The following is a 22,931-nucleotide window of genomic DNA, read 5'->3' as shown; positions in this document are numbered from 1 at the left end:
TGATAATATTTGGCCTACCCTAAATGTATCCCTACACTCGGCAATAAGAGCGAAGAGTGCCATACTATTTCCGTCGATAAGGGATAGTGGGCCAATATTCCCTAAGACTGTCTTGGCTGAATCATCTTTTCACTCTTAGTCAAGGCTATTTACATATCGCCATCTAAAAAACTGAAGTTAATTAGGATTTATTAATATGTTGGCTTGATATGTCTCGTTGAAATATCATAAGTAAGCTCCTCCGCAAGTCTCTGTTTCTCAGACATCAGCCCCTCAAGCTTCTTGCAGCGCCGCTTCCTGACCCCCTCCATCTCAGCGTTCTTCTTCTGAAGGTTCTTGCGTTTGGACGTAAGGTAGCGTTGACGTTCCATGAACCATGGGATCCAGAATGGCCTTCTCCTCTTTCTGGCTCTGCTGATTGCACGACGCTCAACGTCAATACTGACATCGCAATCGAGGATGACATTGCAGTTGTAATCCATTTTTTCCTGCAGCTTCTTCTGTAGTTCCTCTTCTTTGGCGATCTTGTTCTCAATGGCAAGTGTCTCGAGATATGTAGCTGTTGCCTCCTGGGCATTCATTTTCGAACTCGAATCGGATATAGAGCCTGATGTATGTTTCGTTGCTGCAGGCATATCTGATCTCTCCTCCACTAAAGTCTTCTCAAACTCTTGCTGAGAAATGTCGTAGTCCGCCAGAATCGGGATAGTCTCACATTTCTGTTGTTGATAATCGTGGTAAGGAAGTTCTAGTGGTTCGGGAGTTATTGCCTTATACTGGCTAGAGGGCTCAACCAATGACAACGACATTAGGATGCTAGGAGGCTCTTCTGGTTCGGATTTAACCGGTTCCTCGACTGGTCGCGCAGTACCCTCCTTGCTAGTAGATGGCTCAGAATCTGACATTGGCTCCGCTTGAGCTCGACCGACGATTGTCGAAATTGCCAGAACGATGCAGGACTCGACCGAGGAGTCTCGATGACTTCTGGCGTCTTGCTCCTTCTCAGGCGATTCCGCCTTCGGCGTTGCCCTCTCATTCTGCGCCATTGTGTCGACAGGTGGCGCTTGTTGGGCTGCGCAACACAGATGACTCATGAGTGGTGTTGGGGAGGTTGAGAATCAGCGCAGGTAGTTGATTGCCTTGACTATTTTTTTGAGGTTCGGGCGACAACGAAATTATGTCGGCTGCCTGCAGTTGATTAATTTAGTAGACGCGGTGCGATGCAAATGGGACGATGACGCGAAACAGACGGGGCCATGCAGATGACGCGTCTGGCTGGGGTTGTTCTGCGTGCGGACTGTAGTGCTCATCTCGAGATACAGTCATTGAACGAACTTCGCGTCCAGTCGACAAAGGGAGCTTGAAGATCAATGTTGCTTTGATATTGGATGTTGAATTGATGCGTTGATCGTGCTATGTTTGATTTTGGTGTTTCCTTGGCGTTGGTTCAGTTTATTGGATAAGCGGGGCGATGATGAGCTGATAAGACCAGATAAGGATTGATGCACTTAAACGCAACAGACTAAAATAGCACCAAGAAAGACCACTGATTGTTTTAATTGTGATTAATCTCTACCCCAAAGACCTGATCTAGCTGCCACTGAACTCGTGTACTTTTTGATCCCATTGCACCGGTATTCTAAATAAAGCTTTCATTGTTTTGACCAATTAAAACATTATTTGCGTTTTGTTCCGTCGCTCCACATCTTGTGTTCGCACAGTGTCTAGGATGATAAGAACGGCGAGTTATTATTCAGACGAACAAGCCCCTGACTTCACTTTGATCTGACACCCCGAAGCAATTATGCTGTATTAAATGGCTCACTCCTTTCGCCCTTCGATACGCAGCAGCTGTGCTGCGTACCTGGCCTTACACCTAAGCAACCAACTCTTCCTGGCATTCAGTCATTGTCTAAGTTGTGATTAGACTCTAGCCATGCTACACCAGACAATACAAGTCAGCATAGTAAACATAGCATATACTGACCAAATGGCTTGACATATGAAACAGTAGATAAGTAAAACTTGAGGCGATGCAGTATGTAGCGTGTTTGTGTTTATATATACACCTACAACTGAGCAATCCCAATATTACAAGACAGCAACATTAGCCCCAAGCCTCTTCAGCTACTCTAGCGCCAATGAGTTGATGGATCTTCTCCCCAGGATGCGCTGTATTGGACCATAACTTAAAGCAGTCAGTAAATGATGGAAGCTCTGCATGACGATGACTTACGCAGCCTTTGCCGCTGGGATCAAGACAAGTTGAGTTTGGTGCGCCCAGACTTTGGGGCCGTAGGAAAGCCTCATAGAATATGTCCCATACCTCCACACATGCGACCTTTGCGTCTGGATGGGCCTTGCGGAAGCGAATAGTGTTTTGCCTAAGAAGGCTATTCCAGCGATTCACAACGTAAGCGACCATCTCATACCTATGATGCGTATCATTCGACTTCTTTGCCTGATGAGAAGGAAACAATTCCTTGGCTACGTACTTGTCAGCGGGTGCAAGGTAGGAGAAATGACTGCTTACGTGGGACCTCTATGAAGACAAAATTGCGGATTCCAGTATCGTAGAGGATCTGAGATAGGTCAAAGATACGCCGATTTGCAGCCGCCAATGCACGGGCCTGACCTCCCTTGTGCGATACGACAGATAAGTCGTTGAAGCCGAACCAGACTGTCGCAACTATGTTGTTGGCAGTCCACGCTGCATAGTGAGGACGATGGCCGATGGCATCCTGGAAATGAACGATCTGCTGCGCGAACGAAAACGATGACTTGCTCCTCGATGGGATTACCTCTGCATCCACCACCGCCGCAGATCGGGCAAAGATATACGCCAGAGTAAGCGTAGTGTTGAATTCCGTTGCCATGTATGTAGCCCAATTATTACCACCAGACGATGTATTTCCCGGCAACGCTGGATTGCCGATTGGATTTAGCGCACTGGGTGCGTCTACACGGTCGCCTTTTGGCCGTTCTGTCCTTTGCATGTCATCCACTCCGGGTCCGGTCCTTGTATACGTATAGTTGGTTCGGAAGCCGCTGCGGCTATAGGAATCGCCGCTTCATGGTATCAGAAAACTGTTCAATCTGGCGAGTCCAAGATGATGCTCACAATGCGACGAGGAAACGTTCATTCGGCGCGTTTGACTCATTTGGCTCATTTGGTTCATGCGGCTCCTCAGAGTGAAGTAAAATTCTCACTGGTTTTACGCCATTTTGTTTTGGCCTCCCTGGAAGGAAAGGAAGTGCAAGAAATACAAGTATGCCAGTAATGAAGACAGCCGTCCTTAAAAGTCGCGCTGACACCTTGTCTTGTGACATTGTTTGTTTGCTAGGACATTGCTGATGGAAGAACACAGTGGTGCGACAGACTGGCGCAAGGTCTTTCTTTATCCCCCTTTATTTTTCCTCCCTTCCCATGTGGCTTTGGTAGTAAGTCTCAGCCAGCCTCCTCTGTCAAGAGCATTTGCTCAGGTTTCCGTCAAGATGGTTTAATCGGCTTGACGCAAGGAATGCGATAAACAGTGTGGACCCACATTTGAACACCTGTTCACATTAGCCCTATCGACATTCTGTTTCACCTCTTTGTGCATAAACAATAGTTGTCGTGATAGTGGGCTAATGCTCTCCCTTGCATCTTGGCACCATTGCCCGAATTCTGGATGTGGCTGTTGTGATCTTCTCTGCCTTGCAAAGCATCTTCCGCATTCCTTACTATTGAAGCATCGTGGGGAATAACGTATGCCCGATCTTGCAAGTTAGGAAGCCTTCACGTGAGGTTTTATGCATCACCCGGCCATGCATGTCAGATGAACCCTCACGACTCAAGAAGTGCAAATAGTCTGGGGAGTTGTAGCGAAGGCTCCTATCAACAGAGAAAATTTAATATGCTCATGGTATTGTGTTTGTAGAGTTTATAGGCAACCTGATATGTGGTAGCGTCTTTTTATTTTCTCGGGACGAAGATACTGGCCCTACTGATCCGTATCAAAGAACGTTGACAAAGGCCTGCAACGGCAAAACTTTTGACAGCTGCTGCATGGGCGCAGACTCTGCCCCAGTCATTCCCAAATGTAGGCGTCACGATTCCTAAATGTTTAACTTATGTGTTGATATAAAACGCTATTAGCTATTGGCTGTTTGACGACAGGGCTATAGCGCGACAACTTTAAATCAGACGCTTTGAAACACACTTTAGGCAACACCACCCACATGTCATCACAGCCCGAGATAGACTTTCTTGCTTTCCATCTGACCATTACTGCTTTATCTTTATTGGTGGCGCATGTTTGTGCCCGACAGCCACGAATAGCCACCTCCATCACAGTCCATTTAGCTTTGTTCATCAATCTTGGGATCATACGAGTCGGCATACATGATGAAAGTGTCGATTCGGCTGCTGCTCTTCAATTGATCGTTGGCCATGTAGAGGATGCCGCATTCTTGTACAGCTGACTGTGGAGGCTGGCGCTGTCTGAGTGATTCGTTGCGAGATCGAAGAGGCACGGACGCGCAGCCCGTGGCGGTTTCGGGTGCGTTTGACAAAAAGGCAGCTTGTCCAAAAGCAATGTACTTGACGCCATGGACCGAGTCTTCGCTTTGGCTGGTTCTCGTCTCAAAATCATGAGGGGCATCCCTTTTCCAGTCGAAAGTGAATCGTCGACCAAAGTAGCATACTGTTTGTGTCACTCCAGCGGCAAAGTCGACAAGGAACAGATCCCCAAGTTTGTGATTAGCGGGCCTAAAGAGTTGTTCGGGATCCGGTTTGAGCTCTGACTCGCGTGTGATTTCCGCGTTTGGTAACGGACCATTGTTGAACATCAGCATGTAACAACACCCATTGAGAGACCCTTCGAGATCCCCAGGGAGATCTTGTAGCTGTTCCCAATGATGCTCTTGGCTGATAAGTGGCAGCTCAACTACCAGTGTTGTCCACAGAAAAGTGATGGCTTGACACGCGAGCCAGAGGTTGGCAAGATAAAGGATGATGTTTTTGGAAGGTATTTCCATCCAGACAATCTGATCAATGACATCGTCCTCGACTTCGATTACGTCTCCAAATGCAAAAGTCACCCACTATAGGCTTGAAGGGAAAGTCATTGGCATCCCTCCAAATGACAATGGCCCCAGCGACGGAAAACGGCGGGTCGTCTGGCGGACCACCGTGGCATTCCATAACAACGAAGGGTAATGATTCGAGACACGCGGCAATGCGGTATCTTTCCACAAAGATACTCGTTAAGAGTATCGCGCTGGTCATCTGAGATATTTTTGACTGTCCGGAAACCGTCACTGTCCCAATAGCTGATGTCATCAATGACTTTCAATGCGGCCGACGCCATGGCTACAGCAAAATTGGGGGAGAAGAATGCAAGAGAAAATGTCAGACTTGATAGAGAGTAGAAGGTGCAGCAGGTGGGGTACATATAAGTAACGAACAGGAAAAATCTTGAATGATTTGAGCTTCTCTAAGTTGTCTTTGACTTTGGTATCACACGCCCACTCTGAGGCACCAAAGTGTATACAGCAATTCCAAACCTTTTGGGTAATTCTTTATTACAGTGGCATGTTCTTGGTATTCGAGCATGTTATCCGGTTGACTGATGAAAAAATTACTCCAAAGTCTTGTCATTGGCAACATCTAAGTACCTTGCCGGTGATGAGATTAGATATATACTACGATATCTTACATCTTTCTTTGTCGCCCTTTGAGAGAGCCACTTTCTTGGCAGTAATGATGCGACTGGGCTATCAGAAGGATAGATTTCTTGACAACGGGGGCTCCTCGACGGCAGAAGCGAAAAACGAGCATCGCAAAGAGAAAGGGCGATACGTTGGATGAGCTTCTGACCACATCACAGCGTAGCAGATTTAGCAACAGCGTTGTGCCAATTGGCCACGCGTTCTGAAATTGAATAACCGCCACGAGCCACGAATCATGCAGGGGCGATTGATATTTGACGTCACGTCGAGTTCCTGAGACAGAGATTCGAGCGCCAAGATACCTTTCTCTGATTTATCTACGACAAACTGAGTATTCTGTCAAAGAATACATCGCTCCATAAGTTGGTGCTGATTGTATCTGCTGCCTAAAAGTCTGGGCTTCCGATCGTGGCATAGAGGATGGGTTAGGACCTGGGCTTCGGCGCAGACGTCTGTTCACAATTGTTCATCAAAGATGAGAACAGACCAATTGATCGATCCGTTTAGTAGTTAATTCTATTTTCGCGTGAGCCGGAATGTTCAAAATTAAAAACAACATCTTGTTCATCGTTGAGTGTGTGGTGTGTCTATAGCTCAGAGACTCAAAATAGACGCACGACAAGCTTAGCTATTATTCGTAAGAAGACGTAGTCGTGTTCTGGTCAATGTACCTTATGGCACTGTGTTTCGTTGCATTTCAACAGAACATCAATGCTAAACTTGAGCCTATATATGAAACAGATCCTCAGCCACTACTCCCTTTTCAATTTTCCATCTGCAAGAAACCATCTTCTGACCAACATCTGCAAGTCACAACAGTCACAACCTCAGACCCACCAACATCTCTCAACACAGGCATCCACTCACATAAAACTCATGATAGCTAATCTCCCAGTGGCCGAGTGCGTCAAACTTCTCCTCCTTCTCTTCCCCATTATGTTCTGCCTGATTTGCTTAAAGGACTTTGCTGTAAAGATCGTCTTGACGATATACGATTTTGTGCTGCAATTTCTTGCTCGTTGTCAGCGGGCGGTGTACTGGAGCCTGTGTTTGATGCTTTTTATGTTTACTCTTGCTTTCATTAAGAGCATCACCGAGATTATAGACAGTATGGCTGAGAGCAGAAGTGCCCATCGAGGAGGTTACTATAGCTATTAGTTTGTCGATTTTGTAAGTCACCTCAACCCTTTTCACTCGCTATCACCTATCCTTATATGAACTGGCTTGTGGCTCCTACTCAGCTTACTCAGTTTCCCTTTGTGTAGCTTATTTCAAACTCAGTCATTCGTTTCATCTTTGCCTTGCTTTTCCTTAACTAGCGATGCTCATGGATCTGCCATGAGCCTTGTGGCATACTGCCGATAGTAAAATGCGCTGGATGGTGGAAACAGTCATGGTATCGGGTTTCACTTAGCTTAGATTGATAAACTAGAAGAAATGCAACTACAATATGCTCATGGCCATTGCTATGCGAATTTTTCTTCACTGTGTATTGTATATTATGTGCAAGCCAGATTAGTTCCTAACTGCAATATCTATATATTTACTATATAAAGGCTTTATGATCTTAAACTCTATAATAAAGCTATAATATATTTTCTTTTTTTAATTATTATTCTTATCTTCTTAACTGGCACTAGAGAAACCATACAGTATAGGATATCTAGAGCCTTAAGCCTTACCGTCTGAGATAGGCGTAGAGAGCCTTTCCCATGGCTGATCATTAGGTGGGGGCGTGTCTGGCAACGAGGAATACCGAGCGCGAAGCAATTGCCATAGGATAGATGTAAAGACTAGGGTTATCAGATGGCACCAACACAGAAGGATTTAGAATGCGCGGTATTCTTAGGCTGTCGCAGCAAAAGCCTGATGTCTGTCCACAATTTCCGAGTTCCGCTAATGAGGTAATTGACCGCTATGCTTATGTCGCAGAAGCTATGAAAGACGCAACCACAGATTGTGGCCGGGTCAATACACCAGCGCTCAAGATTGGCGGTGACAGAGCTGCAATGTCGATCAACCAGAGTTTGCAAATATGGCCGCTGAGGGTGAAACAGCATATTCCATATGCTGCGGAAAGTGGTGGCACTGGTAATGTTGCTGCATTCCTTGGGGACACCTCCAAATTACGCGCCCGCGGCGGGAAGTCTTGCCGCGGTAAACATGCTACTGGGACATCTAAGGGTGAACCCGAATTCCAAGAATGATTTTGGATAGACGCTATTGTGGCAAGCAGCTCATAAATGACAGGAGGCTGTTGTCAGATTACGAGCTCAACAGGGTAGTACTAGGGTCAACGTTGACGTTGCGGAATAGAAATGACGCAACACCATTGATGGAAGCTGCGAAGGGTGGTCATACTGGAGTTATCTGCCTGCTCCTTGACATGGAGGCCGTGGTCCCTGATGCTGTCGATGACCATGGATACACTGTACTATGGTATGCAGCCAGTAGGGTACGAGGAAATCACCAGATGGCTACTTGAGACGTATAATGTTAATTTCAATGCATAGAACAAAGCTGGTAAATCCGCATGTGGAACAACAGTTCAGAACGGGCATGTCGCAGTCGTGAGGGTGCTGCTCACAGTAGGAGGGGCAACACATGATTTGGAATCGCCGTTCCAAGCTGTAGAAAAGGGCAACCTGGGAATGGTTCAGTTAAAGCTCATAACAGGAAATTTTAAGCTTGGAACCAGTGATTAAGACACTATTGTCGTGTGCCAAGAACAATGGGCATGGGGCAATCTTGTCATTTCTTTTAAGAGAATTGGGGGATAATCCTAATATCCAGGATGATGTTAGGGGCCGTATGGCTCGCAAGGGACCGTAAGGATGAATCGAGAACCGGTCTACTCACTAGTGTATTACGAGGAACTGATTGGGAACATATTCAACTCCGATAGGACAATACAAGTAAAGCCATTCTACGACCAAGTACTGGAGAAGGGCCAAGCGATAAGCGATTCACCACCTAGAGTCCTCTTTGTCCCCTGCAGAGCATGGTCTTCTTGCATCAATACAGATAATTGCCAAAACTTACCAATTACATTTTTGCCAAGTCTAATGACATCCTTGGGATATCTGAATTCAGTTAATGACTCCGTAATAACCTGATGGTAAAAGAGCCTTGCAAATAAAGGACAGAGTTAATAAAAAATGAGGTCAGGAATAAAGGGAAAAGTTTGCGGTATCGAGTGAATTGAGAATTATCCATAATTCAATGAATTGGTGGCAAAGGACGAGAAAGCTCAAATAAGCGCTGAAAGGAAGGCGGCCAAACGTTTGCTAGTTGGCTTGCTAGTGAATTGCGGTGTATATCAAATCACAATAACACAGTGGGACGCTCGAGAATGTATATTTAATTGTCCTCGTAGTTCGTAGTTTCTTCACAAACAACTTGCTCAACAAAGAGTCCGTCGCGATGTTGCCTGGTTCATACATGGGAGGGATGGGAGCATTAAATTTACGTTTGTTAGAGGTAACCAAAGCCCATAATGCATTCAATGAAACCTGCCATTTAAATATCTTCTTCTCCTCCCGAATTCCCTCTCCTTCATCCGCATCCTCCACACAACTACCTAAATCCATCCAATACTACTATCAACAATCATCAGCTTGCTGTCCACTCAAAACTAATGATGCCTCCCCGCATGGACATATATCGACGCGGACGTCAACTCAACCGCCTCAGGGAGACTGGGCATCTTCTGCTAAACAGCCTTCTACACAGCGATGACTTGCACTACTTTACAGTGTGCGGGCAGATGTTTCCTAATCCTCATGAGGAACGATATCCAGCGGACTGGGTTAACCGCGACGAAAGCAAATTGAGGAGAATTTTTGGCTATTGGCGTGAAAAGATGCGAGAGAACTACTGCTTCACGCTTGTCAATGGAACAAGACAACTCAAAGCACGAGGCGGCCGCCGACGCTCTACCAGACTTATGCGGCGCTCTGGCTACACATACACTGAAGACTCTGGCCTTCCAAGTCCTCGGGAAGAAGAGATAAACGAGTATCTAAAGTCGGAGAGAGAAGCCATGGGCGATCACGATTATTACGATGAAGGGGAGGAGGGTGAAATTGACTATCCCGAAGACGAAATCTGAGTAATTGGGAATACGACCGTTGCTCCCTGAGAATGTCTGGGAACCAATTGGCATCTCGAGCAATACCGCTTGCGGCCCATGACGTCCTTTGGCTATAAATAACACTGGGGGAGGAATGTGTAAGGGGTTTTGTAGTATTTATTTGCGATGATGCAAATCGTCGATATTTAGGAACAGAATTATGTCGTACTCTTGCTTGCCTGGCATGAACCATGTATCGCACCAGTCTTCGTTTTTATACTAGCATACAGTAGCTTATTTACCTTGACATTTAGGTCCTCTCTTAGCAGCCTTGCTCTCGTTATATCGCTCTTCCAATAATCCCGATACTGGCTGATAGACTATGGGGAAAGCTCTTTCTATGATGGGTTACTTTTACCAGTAGTACTTAAAACAAGCTTTAGGCATAAAGCGGAGACATCCCAATCCAGTTGCAAATTCTCCATTCGCATGAGCTTGAAGGCCCGAATGACTCTCGCCTCCTAAAACGCTGGTGACTCCAGCTACATGGCTAATTCAGTTGCCGTTGATTCCAGGTAGAGCTAAATGCAACCAGTATTGCATTGGATAACATTATCAGAAGAAAAGCCGTCGGATATTCAAGCGGATGACATGGCGTTATATCAAAGATGGAACTGCTTGATGTGCATCGACACCTCAGCCAGTCAATCAACCCTTGGCCATGGGATGAAGGAATGCGAACAGGTCATAAGGTGTCGAAGGCTATTCTAACACAAGCTTGCTTATTACATTAGACTATCTCGAGCATTCTAGCAACCGTACGCTCTAGGATCTTATCGGCCATCTCCCGCGGAACAATCCCATCTTCGTAAGTCGCAGTGATAACTGTGTCTCCCCCTTTGACACCGCAAACATGGAAGATAGCCCCGTGTGTACCCTGGTTCCCATTTACCGCTCCAGCAGAGAATTGCATATCATCAATCTGCCAAATACCTGTGCTCTTCCCAACGTACTCTACCTTGTCATTATCGAATGACCCAATGTTGGAAACGCTAAACGTCGGCTTTAGAAGGAGGGATATAGACGGAAAGCCGTTGTCAACAACTTTCTCAAGGTCAGTTCCCAGTCGCTTCACCCCGATCCAGTATCTTATAGCTTTGCCAGATATAGCCCGTGTCATATCTTTCTTATAGTCCTTGACAAGCTCCCATACAGACTGGGAGTCAAGCGGCGTCTCCTTGGCATCACCTTTCGTAACTAGGACTTGACGGAATGGCTCAAGTTTATGCCAGCTCTGCCAGCTTCCTGCCGCGTTTACAAATGTTCCATTGGCTGTTCCTCCACCGACACGAGACATGGGAAGGCTGGGTCTCAAATCAAAATTGAAGCGTGTTGCACCGATCTTTGCGTTTGGGTAGAATTCCGTGCCAAGAATGATGGTAAACATTGTAATGAGTAGAGGTGTGAAGGTGGTTTGGTGTTTGCGACATGCTTTGAGTATTGATGACATGTCTTCTGCTGGGATACGATATGACGAAATGCGAGTGACGGTTCTCTCCTCTGGCTTTGCCACTGCAGTTGCAGACTTGACGTGAGGCTTGGATGGGGGAAGATCGCCATAGATACGATTGGTCCCGTAGAATAGTTTCACAAACAACCACACTAACTGTGTCCAAATTATCTCCAAGATGCTGTCTTTCCCTTCCCAAACGTCTTCTGGCTCGATGGGCGATTGAACATTCTCGTCTGCATGAATGATAGAATCAGGACGAGCGCCGTCGCTGATCTTCGTGACGGTGGGAGTGTTAAGCGCGGTAAGAAATTCACGATGAAATACCATTCCAGATATACCATCGCCTAAAGAATGATGATAGATAAAGACGATGTTATTCCCTTTCACAAGAAGCTTCCAGAATGGGCGATCAGGTTCATCAGCAGTCCACAACCACTCATTATGGGCTCTCTCGAGATCGTCAGAGGTGACCTCAGGATGTTTTTGGTCATAATCCAAGACCTCGATGCATTTCTCCAAGTCGATAGTGTGCAGCCTGGCGGTGTGCAGCTCGTGATTACCGCGATTGGAAGATGGCTTCTGAACAAAAACATGCCATAAGGCGGGATGCGCTTCTACAACCAGGCGTAGTGCTCCAATAATAGCACTTTGACTGAGATCTTGTCCATTTGCGCAGGTATATCGCGCAGAAACCAGAATGTTGGACCAGATGCCAAGGCGATGGTAGAGGTACCACGTACGCTGCAGGGAACCTATAGCTGAAATTAGTGTGTCTATTGCATAATTCCTGCTGAGACCATACCTGTTCCTTTCACTAACGTATATACAGCAGGAGACCTCTCATTCATTTTGAGCTATTTTGTCAACACGAAATACTTATGTTTGTTGTTTGTCGTAAGCGCTATTGAGAATTAAGTGGAACTTATAGCCTTAAGAGAGGTCTGTGAAGGCATACCCTTGCTCTAAATGGGTGCGGAACGAAGTTATGCCGAAGTTTAACTAAGACAGACTTAGAATAGTTTAGAATTATCACGCTAGCTGGCGCGTCACGTTTACGGCCCTACTCAACGTGTTGAGTTCATGATGAGTATACACTAAGGGCTGTGAGGTATAGTTGGCCATGGGAAGGAACTAAATAACATATAATAGTGGTATTGGTGTGCGAGCTATTGTCAACTTACTGAACAAGCAATCACCTGATGATAAGCGAGAAGTAGGCTAACGTTTCAACGACGTTTCCAGCTACCCTGGATATATTCGCACATAAGTCAGAAGACCACTGAGCAGCACCTGACTTATTACCCAAACTGCATCATGAGGCTAACTGAAAGACTGAGTATATACTGTCTTCTTACGCTTTTTGTTTTGTTAGTAAAAGGCCTGCCCAAACAACCAAATTTGTATACTGGCTTCCGACTACTAGACTAGAAGTTAACAGTTTTCTCACTGTTGTCATGCATTTCCGACCTTCAGGGAATTCTCCCCCTTTTATAAATTAGCGGCAATGATTAGATTCTACACTTCAATAATCGTAGAAATAGCTGTGATGTTTGTCACATACCACCACAAAGATACTTTGCGTTTACAGACCCGTTGGCCTTTTTTTATCGTACTGGTGCACAGTTTAAGCAACCCCCGCCACGTACTCTTTCGTCCATCATTTTGTAATTACACAATACGTCATGATGTCCCATGTCCGTGGGCAATAGGTACAATGGTGTAGGCAAGGGCATCATCTGGGGACTGGCTGAGATTCTCAAGGCGGTGAGGCCGGTGCTCATTGCTTTTTAACAACGCTGACTGGGCGAAAATACACCATAATCTGCACTGCCAACAGGTTGAAAACGCCACCAATTTCTGGCAGACAGCCGACGAATAATAATGCCTTGCATAGCCACAGCGGGGAAATAACAAATCCAAGAACCTCTGTATTTTCCTTTCCAACATCCTTCGAAACCTGACATCTCTTTTTTTCGTCATTCACCTGTTGCTTTTGATGCGCGCTATTACATCGACCAACGTGATTAACACACATCAAAAAAGTCTTGTTCTTACGCCAAGCAAGCGTAAATAATGGCTGAAGCACTGGGCGTTGTCGCGAGCGTGATCGCAGTCATCCAGATCTCCAAAGAAGTAATCAGCACTTGCAAATTCTACATCGAAGCACTCCGTTCCGATGCGCCTACCAGCTTGCGCACCCTTTTAATCGAAGTATCTACACTCAAGTCCGTCCTGGAAAACCTAGAGTTCATTTCAAAATGCGAGACCTTCACACCCGCCGTGCAAAATCGACTAACAGCTTCTGATGGTCCTATCGAAGGGTGTAGGGCTGCGATGAAAGCACTGGAGAAGCTGCTTCCGAAACAATCTCTTCGGAATGGGCAGAACACTTCAAAGCGGCAGAAAGTCCAAGCAACATTTGCAACATTGGCATGGCCTCTGAAGCAGGGCCAAGTCCAGGATCTTCTCCAGCAGATCAGCCGTCATAGAGAGGGTATCCAGCTAGCGCTAACGACAGAGGTTACGAAAGATATTAAAGACATCAAAGCTGCCTCAGAAGAGATCCGCTCCATTTTGACAGAGGAGCAACGCCATAGAGTGTACAACTGGCTGACAACTACTGATCCCTCACCAATTCATAATCGATCGCACAAACTATATGAAGACGGAACCGGGAGTTGGATGCTTCGCTCACAAGAGTGGACCGACTGGTTAGGTTCAAGTGTCCGATGCCTTTGGGTCCACGGTATTCCGGGTTCCGGCAAGACCATCCTGGCATCATGGCTAATCGAAAGCGTCCAAGATCATTGCGAGATGGTGTCGAAAATTGATGCGCCTTGTACGAGCGCCTACTACTACTGTTACTTTGGCCACCATCAAGATGAGGCAGCGCCATTTTTAAGATGGACCATTACTCAGCTTTCCCGCCATGCAGAAGTCGTTTCTACTTTGATGCACGATCTCTTCAGACGCGGTGGGGAACCAAGCATCCCAGAACTACTTGACGTGCTGGAACAAATTCTTCAGGTTTTCAGCTGCGTATATATCGTGATCGACGCTGTCGACGAGAGCGACCCTCGTGACGAACTCCTCGAGGTCATTGATACCATCGTCAATGATCGAAGGTTCAGTAATCTTCAGATTCTTGTCACCAGTCGCGAGTATATTGATATCGAACGAGTGATGGAGAAAGTGTCTGTGTCCGTCCCAATGTTAAATGAACTGGTTGAACAGGATATTCGTCTATATGTTCACTCAATCCTACGATCAAACCCGAAGTTCCGATGCTGGCCTGATGATCTCCTCATTGAGGTTGAAGACGCTGTCAGTACGAAGGCAAAGGGAATGTAAGCGTTCGATTACGCGGAGACTGAATTGTGTTAACAAGATATAGGTTTCGGTGGGCCGTTTGTCAACTGCACGAGTTGCAGCGTTTGAAGGGCGATCGTGAGGTAGTGAGTAAGGCTCTGGAAAGACTCCCTAAAGATCTAGATGAGACCTATGACCGCATATTGCTCCGGATACCACGAGAGGATTGGCAATTCGTTTCTCATGCCTTTCGATGGCTTTGGTTCTACGGCAAAACCCCGGATTTCAATGATGGTACCCCGTCTGTTCTTCTGTTAGATGCAATCAAAAACAGTACGTTGCAGACAGAAAATGACAACAGTCATATTCTTTACGATTCAGAGAGACTCCGGGAGCTTTGTGGATGTCTTATTAGCAGCCAAAAAGACTATATGTCCTTCGCCCACTACACGGTCAAGGAGTATCTGGACTCGGCCCGGATATGTCAAGGCCCGCTTCTCGTTTTTTCCACTGAGAAGCGCAAGGTGTTATCCACATGTTTGGATGTCCTGTTGCTCCAGGCACAAAAATGCGCGTCACAGGATGTTAAAGACCTCCAAACGGGTAACTCTTTGCGATACGACCTTGATGATTGGTGTAACTTCAGCTTGCTTTCTGTTTGGTATGCAATGGATTGCCTCGTGATGTGGGCCAGAGAGATATCTGAGAGCGATAAGCTTTATAAGCAGATGAGGAAGCTCCTACATCCCTCCACACAGTACTTTAGATGTTTTTTTGAACGTGAAGGTCATGTTTTGTGGTCTTATTCCCTCATCGACATTCACGTCTCTAAACATATATTGGGCTGGTCTATTAACTGGAATGAACGTTTGACAGATTGCAATGCATCTTTATTTCTTGCACTGCTTCTTATAACGGCAGATCCACAATCACCTCTATTATCCAGATTTATCAAGGAGGCGGATATCAAGGAACTTTTCAGCAACAGGATACTACTGAAAGTAGGCTGGAATTCTTATACACATGAGAACCGAGTTATCCCCATTAAAGAGACATTCGAGCTCGATGGATCACTAATTGAACTAGTGGTTCAAATATTTTCTTCAAAATCGAAGCATCTTCAAAGCTTGCTGGTCAACTACACTGAACTTTACGACCCATCTATAGCTCTTATCTGTCTTATTAGCTATCGTGGGTCGGATCCTTATAACGATTCCATATATGATCGTCCTCTCTTCTGTCCACTGCGACATTTATTGGAAATTGGAGCTCAACCCAATATCTTGGGATATCCCATCACACCACTGCAGATAGCTGTTGCGGGTAGAAACCTGGAAGGGGTTCGTTTACTATTGCATTTCGGGGCTGATCCAAATTATATTGGCGATCCGCTGAGTAGCGCTTGGCCAGACAACAGCCCAATCGCTATTTTCAAACAGTTCCATGGTATGTCGCCTCTTTGCATTTGCAGAAGTGGAAAATGGGTGTCTTTGATAGAACTTCTCGACAATGAAATCATGCCAACAACGACGACTATCCAGCAGCTGCTCCTTGCATATGGTGGGAAGGACTTCCAGTGGGAACAGGATTAACCATTGACGGCATAGGCTGGGAAAGCCAGTGAGTGAGGACTGCTGCTCGTTTAGCTTATGTTGCGCGACCTCAGTTTGGAAAATAATCAGGAATCAATACATCAATCAAGCTAATGGACACGCAAGCTGGCGCAGTCCGAGTTCTCAGGGGTACGATGGAGGTATGGACCATTGCTGCCGCAGCCAATCAAAACGCGGACGTGACGTGCATCGTCAGATCACCATTCTGCGAGAATGACCCGTGCACTCGGCAATTAGAGACAGAGACAGACTTGGCACTACCAATGAGGCCAATAACAGTATCTTTAACTATTCCATTTAACAAGTGGCCGCTTTACTGTGCCTCGAATTAATAAATCAAGTCAGCGGCGACTGTGAACCAACATATTTTGCCAACTGTGTAGAGAAAAATCAATTAGACTTGCCTTTAGACTTAACCGTTAGCAAACGATTGCCAGGACAAATCTGCCATCGCTGTCTTGATTTAAACTGCGCAGTGCATATTCTCAAACTCATGGCTTACACAGCCATCGTCAGATCAAAGTCGTATTGTTCCCGGCCACGTAAGTCACCAGCCCTAAAACAGGAAAACTCATGCCTCCACGCCATGAAAAACAGATCTCTTGGCAGGCACAGGCCACAATCCCCCGTAGTTGATCGGCGAATGCTTAATTTAGGCTGGGTCTAGAAGCTGGTCATCAGAGTTGCGGGTGTCGCGATTGGCTGGCTTAGGAACCTTCGCGCTGGGAGGGTTACGTAGGCTTGGCTTTTGTGGCTTGGAATGCTTTTCACAGTGAGAGGATGTTTACCCTCGGTTCGAGGCAGGTGGCTTGGGGTATAAGGAGGAAATTGACCCAGATCGATGCTGTGCAATTTCGCCCAGCAATTCAGTCGCGTTTTGCCGTGTTGTTTCCGTTCCAATCTGTCTGCTTTTTTTATATTGAGATGACTCGTTCTCTAGACATTGTATTTGCCTTTGTCTTGGCTCTCTGTGAGTATTTAACCCCTTCAGTAGTGACCAGAGACTTACGATCACTCCCTTCAGTTGCCGCCGTCGTACATGCCTCCCCGGCGTCCTACTGCGATGCATCCTCAAGCAAAGTCTGCTACAACTGGGCTGTCCCATCGTCAACCTCCTCACTTTACATTCGCCTTGAAGCCCCTACCACCTACCAATGGGTCGCCCTCGGCACCGGCTCCCGCATGAGCGGCTCCACGATGCTCGTTATATACCAAGATGGCTCGGGCAATGTCACCTTGAGCACTCGCAAGGGACACGGTCATGATACGCCGACGTACCAGGCCATGAGCAGCATCAAGCTTGTCGAGGGAAGCGGCGTGTCGAATGGCTCGATGGTTGCCAACATCTACTGGAAAGATGCGAGCATACTAGGAACTGCTAATTGGATCAGTGCCTGGAAGAAGGGTAGCTCTATGGACACAAGCGATGCAAGCAGTGATTTTGCTGAGCATGATGGAACGGATAGTTTCTCTGTTGATCTTTCCAAAGCTACCGTCAGCGGCACATCCAACCCTTTCCTCAACGCGTCCAACACTACACCAAGCGACAATGCTGTCTCCGGCGGCGGCGGAGGTGAAGATCATACTGGCTCAGCACACGGGGTTATCATGGCCGTCGTTTTCCTCATCGGGTTCCCAATTGGCTCTGTTCTTATGCCTCTGCTTGGGAAATGGCTTATTCATGCATCGTGGCAGATCATCGCCTTTGTAGGAATGTGGATTGGCTTTGGGATTGGGAAAATCGCTGCTGATCGCGGAGGAGACGTAAGTCGCATACATCATTTGTAAACAGTAACTAACATTCTATAGTGGTTCCATGAACCTCACGTTGTCCTAGGGACAATAGTGTGCGTCTTGATGATCGTGCAGCCTATTTTGGGATGGATGCACCACAGGAATTATGTCAAGTACCAACGTCGAACGACAATCAGCTATGGACATATTTGGTACGGCAGAGCCATCATGATTGTCGGCATCATCAACGGAGGCATCGGGTTGCAGTTATCTAGTGCATCTACAGCCTTGATTGTTGGATACAGTATTGTCGGTATTCTTGTCTCTGCCATTTACGCTGCCGGCGCTGTCCGCAAGGTTGTCCAGATGAAGAGAAAGGAACATGAATTGCTGTCGGATCCATCGAATAGCGCTTTGGAATTGCGGGCATAGCTAAGAGTTGAGAAGCCAAGAATTGCAAAGTCATATCATGTTGGGTAACATAGCTCTTTGTTCTTTGACGCAGACCAATTGCATTGCATGGTGGGTATCTTTCACCAAAGGCCCTCGCTAGTAAAGTGGAAGATAGCAAGTGTTAAACATATTGCATCGTATCAGACGTTCTTGGACTCATCGATCCTTACTTTCTGGATGTTCTATTCGTTGATGAACTTAAGGGAATCCGCGAACATACAACATCTCTAACGAGAACACATGCCGTGTACATCGCCGTATCACACATATGTTAATCTGCCTCCATGAACACAACTTGCAGATTCAATATGTCAGGTGGATTTATTGTTACACCACCAGGCAGTCTCGATACAGGCGCTTGCCGATGTAGTCGCCTATTCTGATACCTTATCGTCGACCAGAACAACAGACTTTTCCCAAGGTGCCAATCAACTTGAAACACTGACCTAGCAATGACTGGCCAAGAGATTCTTAGTATTCAGTGAGTTATCAGGCAGGAAACGTGCTGAAAGCTTTATGCCAGAGCTCAGCAAGAACAACTGTTGTGAGAAGCACTGGCAGTGTCATATCATTAGTACTAGTCACCTTCTCTTTTTAAAATTTTCTTTCGCCCACAACCTCTTCCGTCACCGCTTTTGCAAGCTTGCACAAACCTCCTTAAATATCTACATCTCCATTATCAACACCTCTGAGAACACAACAGAAGAATGCCCACTAGAGGAGGAGGACTCTGGGTTTTCCAGGACCAGTACGACTTTGTCACAACTTACCTATGCGACCCTGAGTTCTATCTGCTTCTCGGCATCGTAGTGTGTGCCTATATGCCATGGGTCCCCGATATCCGTCACTGTCATGTACGAGCCAGCCATGCAATCACTGAAAAGGTTGAGAAGCTCAAGTTATGCTCCCTGATTGTGTTAGCGGTCTTGGCTCTTATGGTTGTCCATGGAAGATCATTTCCAGACAAGGTCGTCGGGAAGTCCGTCATTAACTGTCAGGTTGATCATACGGATGGGGGCAGTGAGATGGCAACAGGACAGGTTTGGTTAGGAATGGTGGGGTCTGGGAACTTTTATGCTTTTAAACGAGTTGAAGTGGACAGATGTGACTTGGAGCGACGACCTTTAACGAAGAAGTCCAGTATGGATGAAAGGGGCGGAGCCGCACGTTTAGCTGGTTTGGAGTTTAGGAGTGACTGAGGTCACAAAGCGACATTGTACCTAGCCTGGCATGAACTATAAGCCTATGGCTACCTCTTAAGATTGCAGTAACAGACAGAAAAGCATTGTCAGGGGCAGACACCAGCTAATCAAATTCGATGTATCAAATGGCCGGTACCAATCATCTAAACATCTGTTCATGATCCCATACTGGCCTATTTGTCTGCTTAATAGTAGAACCACAGACCAATGTGCATAATCAATATCTCATTTGGCCATGTTACAAGAAACTATATGCACTTAGAGCAACTGAATGTGACGCGCTTCAACGCCATCAAGCGCCACAGTTTCCTGTATCGGATCACGGTGAAACAAGCCATTCTTCAACAAGTTTCAATATACATGTGTTATTTGCGGGCTTGCATCTCTTCCTCTCAACTATCTTGCTAGTTCAACATCAAAGAATAGCTTCACATCCCCGCACAACACTGTCAGCTGCAACAGCATTAGTTAGCAACACACTGGGAGTAGTAATCGTTCCGCTTAGTGCACTTGGCATCAGAAGCACACTTCTTGGCACCAGTCCAGTTGATACCTCCACACTGACCCCAGGGAGCAACCTCAGCACTAGAGGTGGTTCCGACAGAATGAACCTGAGTAACGGGAGCCTTGGTATCGGTAGCCTTCTCGGTGGAGACAGGCTTAGTAACAACGGCCTTGGTGGTGGTGCTGGGCTTGGGAGTAGAAGTTTTGGCTGCGGATGCGGCAGTCTTAGTGGTAGGCTTGTATTCGGATGAAGCAGGTGCAACGTCAGTGGTGGACTTGCCGGAACCCCAGTTGTTCTTTTGAGAGAGGTAGTACCACCAGTTGCGGTACATCCAGCCGTCAAAGTCGGTGATTTCCATGGAGGCACCAGCAAGCATGATGAACTTGGTGATACCAGTGGGAGTCCAGTCTGTTCAAGTTAGTGTCATCAATATAAAGTGGGTTGTCAGGGGTTGGAAAGTACCATAGACTAGAAATTGTTAGCAGGCATCTCTTGATGCGAGGGAGGGATTACTTACAATCATCGAGAGCAAAGGTATGTCCCTATATAGCCCGTCAGTCTTATCCATGAATAGAAGTATCTGTAGACGTACCATCTCGTGCAAAAGAATGTGGATGCTGTCAGAGTCAAGGTTGTTCATGAAGTACTCACGGCCAACCTCCTGACCCCAGTTATGACCAAAGCCACCCTCAAGGCCATCTTTCAACCAGAGAGAGTGGTCGTAGTGGCGGTCGGCACCAGCTTTGCAGCCACTGTAGTCGCCATCACGGTGAGCATCGCGAGCACACGCGACAGGGCACATGGGGACACCATCAGCATCGAGCTCAGTGTAGACCTCGTAACCAGCAGTGGAGCCCTGAAGCTGGCTCTTGTCCTTGACGGCATATGCGACAATATTGACCTTGACCTCGTCGTAAGGGAACCCGTTGTAGCCGTAGAGCCACTTGAACCACTTCTGGTACTGGGCGTTATATGCGCTGGCGATCTTGGTTCGTTCAGCCTCTGTGACTGTTGCGCTAGAATCCCATCGGACACAGATGTTAATGTAGCCTTTGTTAGCCATGATCTGATGGAAGCCCGTGTTGACGTTGGCGTCGAGTCCACCATCGTAGGTCTTCTCGTAGTGCTCCCAGACCTCCTGGAGGGGAGCTTTCAAGTCCGCGGGCGGGTTCCAGCCCGACTGGCGCTTGACGGGACGATTGTGAGGCATGTCGGAGAAGCCGCGCTTACTCTGAGGCTCGGCAAGAAGAGCTTTCCACACGGAACCGTCGAGATCCGACTGGGCGATAGCAGAGACAGCGAGGCCGCTGAAGATGGCAGAGATAGTAGAGACACGCATATTGATGGTATTTTGAATGAGCGAACGAATGACTTCAGAAAAGATTGAATAAGAATTTACAGAAAAGAAACAGAAAAATGACTCTGGCCCAAGCAGAGTGAATGAACGAATGTGAGTTGCGATGAAAATAAGATCATAAGCTTAAAATCGTAGGGCCACGCCTATTATATGCATATTTGCCATCGGCATCTCGGGCTTAAACACAAGCCTCAAGCGCTATGCTGTCCCATTCTCGGTGTCATGTTTCAGATTATTGGACTTAGGTGATGGTAAAATAACGAAGACCGGAAAATTATTCGCCGTTGGCTAATGTCCCAGTCTGTCGGAAGTTTTGCACAGATCGGACCCAAAATGGCATTTTTCTTTGTCTTACCCCAGTTATTTCTGAAACTCATTAGACAGAATCGGATGGCTGATCCTAGAACATACGAGATCGAAGCATGGATTGTCGTATAACGACTAAGTGGAGATGTTCTAGCCCAACCACAATTCAATGGTTACGCGCTTAACGCGTTGGTTTCGTTAGCTTACGAGCTTGTTTGGGATTCAACTGTAATTCAGGAGGATTTCATTTTGTGATATCCACTTATACTCAAACTTATCCTCTCTATCGATCCATAATCCCAAGAACTCCAAAGAAACGCAGGCAGCCCTGAGAATCCAGCACGCCGAAGAATAAGGCTGAGTAAGATGTTGTCGCCCAGGCCTGCTTGAAGATGGCTTAGAAGCAATTGACGGTAATAAAAAGGTGAGACCCGACGATGGAAAGGGCTTGTTGAAGTATACAGAGCGCTGAGTATTAGTTTCGACGCTCAACCTCTCACTGAAAGGAACTGCCACTTACATGAAAGAAGATATTGGCTAAGCAGGTCTGGAATACAGCCACCCATGTATTCTGAGGCAGCTTTTGCATTTGGCTCTGACTATAGTGAACCATCTTAAGGAGATATTCCCGGAATCTCCCCAACCTGAATGAATCCTCAAATATGGCTTACTGTCGGCTGTGTTAAGTCTTTAAGCTTTGATTCACTCACTCATACTTGTGCTAGTCCTTGATCTTATCCTCGGCTTCTTCAGTAACTAGTGACATCAACCCAAAACGATTCAGCAATGCCTCCTCAACTATGGCCGTTTGCTGAAGATTGCCATCTGCTGTATGGGCACTAGGTTAGACTTTGGAGAGACTGGTGGAGATAAGTGGTAATGAACCCCCACGGCCTAAGCCCAGCTGCTAGTAGAAGAGGACTCCCAGAAGCGTAATCGCACTGAACGGTGTTATCGTCAGTAGCCAAATTGGATCCTTTGTACTCCACCGACGTATTCACAACGTTTACGCAACATTAACTAAAAGGTACCAAGCCGTGCCAACCTGCCCACCAGCCCTATAGATCTAGCGCGACAAAAACAATGGATCAACCCCGATAATGGAAAACGTCAAAAGCATTCAAGACCATTGGCTCAGCCTGAGTGGTTGGTGGC

At 46.6% G+C, this 22,931-nt stretch overlaps 8 protein-coding genes across 8 annotated transcripts; 3 read left to right on the top strand and 5 right to left on the bottom strand.

Moving 5' to 3' along the window:
- Positions 1-191: 191 nt before the first annotated feature.
- FPRO_12583 (uncharacterized protein) lies at positions 192-1,046 on the bottom strand (the record flags this gene model as incomplete). The annotated part of the gene is made up of 1 exon (XM_031224396.1): positions 192-1,046. The coding sequence occupies one exon, from the start codon at positions 1,044-1,046 to the stop codon at positions 192-194; it is 855 nt and encodes a 284-aa protein (XP_031089659.1).
- A 1,061-nt stretch (positions 1,047-2,107) lies between these two features.
- On the bottom strand, positions 2,108-3,330 carry FPRO_12582 (uncharacterized protein; the record flags this gene model as incomplete). Its single annotated transcript, XM_031224395.1, has 4 exons — positions 2,108-2,188; positions 2,237-2,487; positions 2,534-3,069; positions 3,122-3,330. The coding sequence occupies 4 exons, from the start codon at positions 3,328-3,330 to the stop codon at positions 2,108-2,110; spliced, it is 1,077 nt and encodes a 358-aa protein (XP_031089658.1).
- Positions 3,331-4,341: 1,011 nt separating this feature from the next.
- Positions 4,342-5,351, bottom strand: FPRO_12581 (uncharacterized protein; the record flags this gene model as incomplete). The annotated part of the gene is made up of 2 exons (XM_031224394.1): positions 4,342-5,085; positions 5,151-5,351. The coding sequence occupies 2 exons, from the start codon at positions 5,349-5,351 to the stop codon at positions 4,342-4,344; spliced, it is 945 nt and encodes a 314-aa protein (XP_031089657.1).
- A 4,001-nt stretch (positions 5,352-9,352) lies between these two features.
- FPRO_12580 (uncharacterized protein) lies at positions 9,353-9,823 on the top strand (the record flags this gene model as incomplete). Its single annotated transcript, XM_031224393.1, has 1 exon — positions 9,353-9,823. One exon carries the CDS (start codon positions 9,353-9,355, stop codon positions 9,821-9,823), a length of 471 nt encoding a protein of 156 aa, XP_031089656.1.
- Positions 9,824-10,574: 751 nt separating this feature from the next.
- On the bottom strand, positions 10,575-12,145 carry FPRO_12579 (uncharacterized protein; the record flags this gene model as incomplete). The annotated part of the gene is made up of 2 exons (XM_031224391.1): positions 10,575-12,049; positions 12,100-12,145. The coding sequence occupies 2 exons, from the start codon at positions 12,143-12,145 to the stop codon at positions 10,575-10,577; spliced, it is 1,521 nt and encodes a 506-aa protein (XP_031089655.1).
- A 1,225-nt stretch (positions 12,146-13,370) lies between these two features.
- FPRO_12578 (uncharacterized protein) lies at positions 13,371-14,648 on the top strand (the record flags this gene model as incomplete). The annotated part of the gene is made up of 1 exon (XM_031224390.1): positions 13,371-14,648. One exon carries the CDS (start codon positions 13,371-13,373, stop codon positions 14,646-14,648), a length of 1,278 nt encoding a protein of 425 aa, XP_031089654.1.
- A 2,495-nt stretch (positions 14,649-17,143) lies between these two features.
- Positions 17,144-18,385, top strand: FPRO_12577 (uncharacterized protein; the record flags this gene model as incomplete). The annotated part of the gene is made up of 3 exons (XM_031224389.1): positions 17,144-17,189; positions 17,244-17,983; positions 18,029-18,385. The coding sequence occupies 3 exons, from the start codon at positions 17,144-17,146 to the stop codon at positions 18,383-18,385; spliced, it is 1,143 nt and encodes a 380-aa protein (XP_031089653.1).
- Positions 18,386-20,072: 1,687 nt separating this feature from the next.
- Positions 20,073-21,452, bottom strand: FPRO_12576 (uncharacterized protein; the record flags this gene model as incomplete). The annotated part of the gene is made up of 4 exons (XM_031224388.1): positions 20,073-20,521; positions 20,576-20,581; positions 20,631-20,655; positions 20,706-21,452. The coding sequence occupies 4 exons, from the start codon at positions 21,450-21,452 to the stop codon at positions 20,073-20,075; spliced, it is 1,227 nt and encodes a 408-aa protein (XP_031089652.1).
- Positions 21,453-22,931: the final 1,479 nt, after the last annotated feature.

Source organism: Fusarium proliferatum (genome assembly GCF_900067095.1).
Source record: "Fusarium proliferatum ET1 genome assembly, contig: FPRO_scaffold015, whole genome shotgun sequence".
Lineage (NCBI taxonomy): Eukaryota > Fungi > Ascomycota > Sordariomycetes > Hypocreales > Nectriaceae > Fusarium > Fusarium proliferatum.
The sequence above is the reverse complement of the archived record's forward strand: the minus strand, read 5'-3'. Positions and strand labels throughout refer to the sequence as shown.